Below are 3,489 nucleotides of genomic sequence, written 5' to 3'. Positions count from 1 at the left end.
AAAAAATAAAAAATGTTTTTAGTTAATTTTTTATTATTTTCTAAATATTTTTGTTAAATGAGTCATATTTTATGTGGTGATTTTCTCCATAAAGAAGAAAAAGATAATAACCAGCACATGAATGCAAGAAAATTTAATCTGGATACAAAATTTTAGTGAATATAAAAGATAAAATCCATACTTGTTTCCATGTTGTTTATGCAAATCCATGATAAGCTGCTCTTCCTTTTGGCTGTAGTTCCCTCTCTTTAGATTTGGCCGCAAGTAATTCATCCAACGAAGTCTGCAGCTCTTTCCACATCTCAACAAACCTATGTAATTAACAGAGCAAATTATCGTAGCTTTGCAATTCAAATGAATGCATCAAAAGATTTCATAATCACACTAATGATACATAGATTATTATAATAATTAATTAGAAACACTATAATACCTGCAAGCCTTGGGAGTTGACGCCAATTAGGGTGACCATATCTCTCAACATAAGCAGTAAGTTTCTTATCCTCTTCTTCACTCCAGGCACCTTTCTTTATTCCATTCGCATCGAAGTATGGAGCTCTCACCATTTCTTAACCCAAAAAGTGAAGTGCAGAAATTAAATCAGAGCAACAAAGATAAGAGTACCCTCCAAGTATAAATATAGTGTGTTGGTGATGTTGTTTTGGAATGAAACGCGTATCATGTGTTCTGACATATCCAATCATCATGACCCAAAAGAAACATGGACCCACTAAAGTTTGTAGGAGTCTATTTTACACAAATATTCACGAATAAAGACAAATGCCATGTCAATGGCTTAATTTGTGTATGTATCTTGCTCCAATTATTTTTATATGAAATGATATTCTTTTTAGATGACCCTTTTTTATATTTATGAAATGTTCGCTCTTTTGTTGAAAAAAGAAATTGAAAAGTATTTTGGATACATTTTGTTGAGGACTTCCAAATTTATGAAAGCTGAATTTAACTATTTTGGCATTGTAAGCGAACTAAGACTTTTATAGTGAAATTTTTATTAATGTATGGTTTCTTTTGGAAGTACATACAATAAAGTATTTTGCAATTAGAAATTGACATGGTCCGGCTCCCATTTTGGGTTGTTGTTGTTGGACAGTAGTAAGTTAATGAATCTCTTATTTTATAAATTTCGCACTCTGTTTTACTTTTTTTCAATATGAAATTAATTTCATATACTACTTATCACACTTACAACATTAACAATGGCATGTCTAAAATTAAGAACATATTCTATCAAATGAGTCAGAATTAAAAAAAGATTCTTTTAGCTACTAAATGATATAAATACTGGGTCACAAGTATTTTTTTTAATCTTAATCTTTATATTTTTTAATCTCATACTGATTTGATTATCGAAATTCTTATAAATACATTATTTTTATCCGATTCTAAAATGACGAGTGACTAATAGTTTTTTATTCAACCTCTCTTTTATCATTGTGAGTAATTTTTTATTAGAACAGAAATTGAACAGAAATGTTTATGAAAAAGAAGGGGTGTTCAACAAAATATAAAAGATGCAAATTTGGAAGGGGCCCTTGTATCCAAGAAATGTTACCAAGATGGTTTAAGAAGCTCGTAGCTTGAGGTTTGACACGGATGAAGGATTTATAGATCTCTCATCAAATTGTACCAGAGTTTAAATCTCAAGAGTGAAATATAGAATCTTTTATGGTGTATTGAGTGCAATGAGTGTGTGTAGTGTAAGACTTAAAAAAACTTGTAGCTTTGAATATTAGTATTATTTTAAAATAGTGTAATATTTTACCGTTAATTTAATTTCCTATGTTTAAGTCACAGAAAAATTGTTAACGGTAAGGGTATTATTTGACTCTTTTTATTATTATTGAATTACTTAAATATAAATTATAAGATCTCACTAGGGAGACAATGGACTATTTGAACTCTTGACCTTTTAAATCTAGCGCTTTAATACCATGTCATGATACCACTCATCCCAAAAGCTTCAGCTGATGGAAAAATGTAATACTAATGATTATATCTCTAATACTCCCTAAACCTCTATTGTACACATTGTATAAATATTCCATTGGCTCCTCATACTTTCTCAAAAAAAAAAAAATAATTTCTGATGACAAATTTTTATCGACTGCTAGGCTTTTACCAATGATTTAGCAATGGGTAAACATTCGTGTCCTTTGGCACGCATCGAAACCAAATATATTATCGACAAAGATTGACTAGCACATAGTAAAGGTTTTATGGATCTTGAGAAATGGGGATCTGAATCAAGGCATTTTTTTGTAAATTAGAAACGTGAAACAAAGTAAATAGAACATTTTTCGGTTTTAATAAGATAAGCGAAAAGAAAGTAGAGAAAATAATCTGACAAGTATTTTAGTTTATGGAAATGTTTGGTAACAAAAAAAAATCAGCCAAAAACAGCCATAACTTACCTTATTTAGTATTCATTAATTGTTGCGATAATTAATTAATGCTAAATAAGATAAGTTCTGGCTATTTTTTTTTGTCTACCTAGCATTACTTTTTAGTTTAATTTCAAATTCAAAGTGTAATGAGATTTACGTCTAGTCTCTATTATAATAATGACAAAATTATTTTACTATATCCAATTCAAGATTATAATAACCAATATCAAGATTAGAATAAAGACAAAGATGAACAAAATAAACCGATTCAATGTCAAGACAAACAAAGCATTATGCTGTGTTTCCCAAACTAATTTTCAAACCAAACAAACTTTCCAAAAACAAAACAAACCAAGACTAAAATTGTGTTGTATTTTTTTTTTAGTTTAAGATTTATCACTTATAGATTTTTCTTTTTTTTAATATTCTCTCACAAGATTATATGCCGTTTTCTTAGTACTAGAATGACTTGAAACTAGATATAAAATTCAAACTAACGTGAAGAAAAAAGACATTCAATCATAGAATGTTTGATTTCTAATTGTTCTCCTTGAGTTTTCTCAAATCTGGTTCTTCAACTTATATCCAAAAATCAAGTTAATGCTAGTTATTGCAGTAGATTAATTTGCATTGAAAACTAGATGCTTTTTCCTTTTTTATGCACCTGTAAATCTTTCCTTAAAAGATAATACTATTATTTCTTTTAGCAGCAACACACTTTTTTTATAATCATTTTAAATCTTACTTTTAATGGATGATTCTTTCTAAATTTGTTCTAATTACTGCAATGTTCTCAACTATCCCTTGTTTACTGTTCATAATCATCATTATTGTTATATGTTTCCTTTTTTATTTTTTGCAATAACAATCTCTTCAAATTTAACACCAAATAAATATTTATATCAATTTTAAAGCTAAAATTTTATAATATATTAGGTCAAGCTATTAATCAATCAATCAATATAATTAATTAAATATTTATCATCACAAATTACTATAAGATCATTTTTAGACTCAACACATAGTAATAAGTTAATGTATTTTTTGTAATTATTATTACTAACTCCTTGGATATGTTGGT

General features: G+C 27.9%; 1 protein-coding gene across 1 annotated transcript in view; it reads right to left on the bottom strand.

Moving 5' to 3' along the window:
• LOC107634260 (transcription factor MYB14-like) overlaps window positions 1–631 on the bottom strand; it is a 2,137-nt gene extending 1,506 nt beyond the window's left edge. The window contains exons 1-2 of the mRNA XM_016337812.2: window positions 434–631; window positions 182–311 (exon numbers count right to left, since the gene is read on the bottom strand). Coding sequence (XP_016193298.1) covers window positions 182–311; window positions 434–566 — 263 coding nt within the window. The 5' untranslated portion in view covers window positions 567–631. The remainder of the gene's footprint in view (window positions 1–181; window positions 312–433) is intronic.

This window comes from Arachis ipaensis, chromosome B03 (assembly GCF_000816755.2).
Source record: "Arachis ipaensis cultivar K30076 chromosome B03, Araip1.1, whole genome shotgun sequence".
NCBI classification, from domain to species: Eukaryota; Viridiplantae; Streptophyta; class Magnoliopsida; order Fabales; family Fabaceae; genus Arachis; species Arachis ipaensis.
The sequence above is the reverse complement of the archived record's forward strand: the minus strand, read 5'-3'. Positions and strand labels throughout refer to the sequence as shown.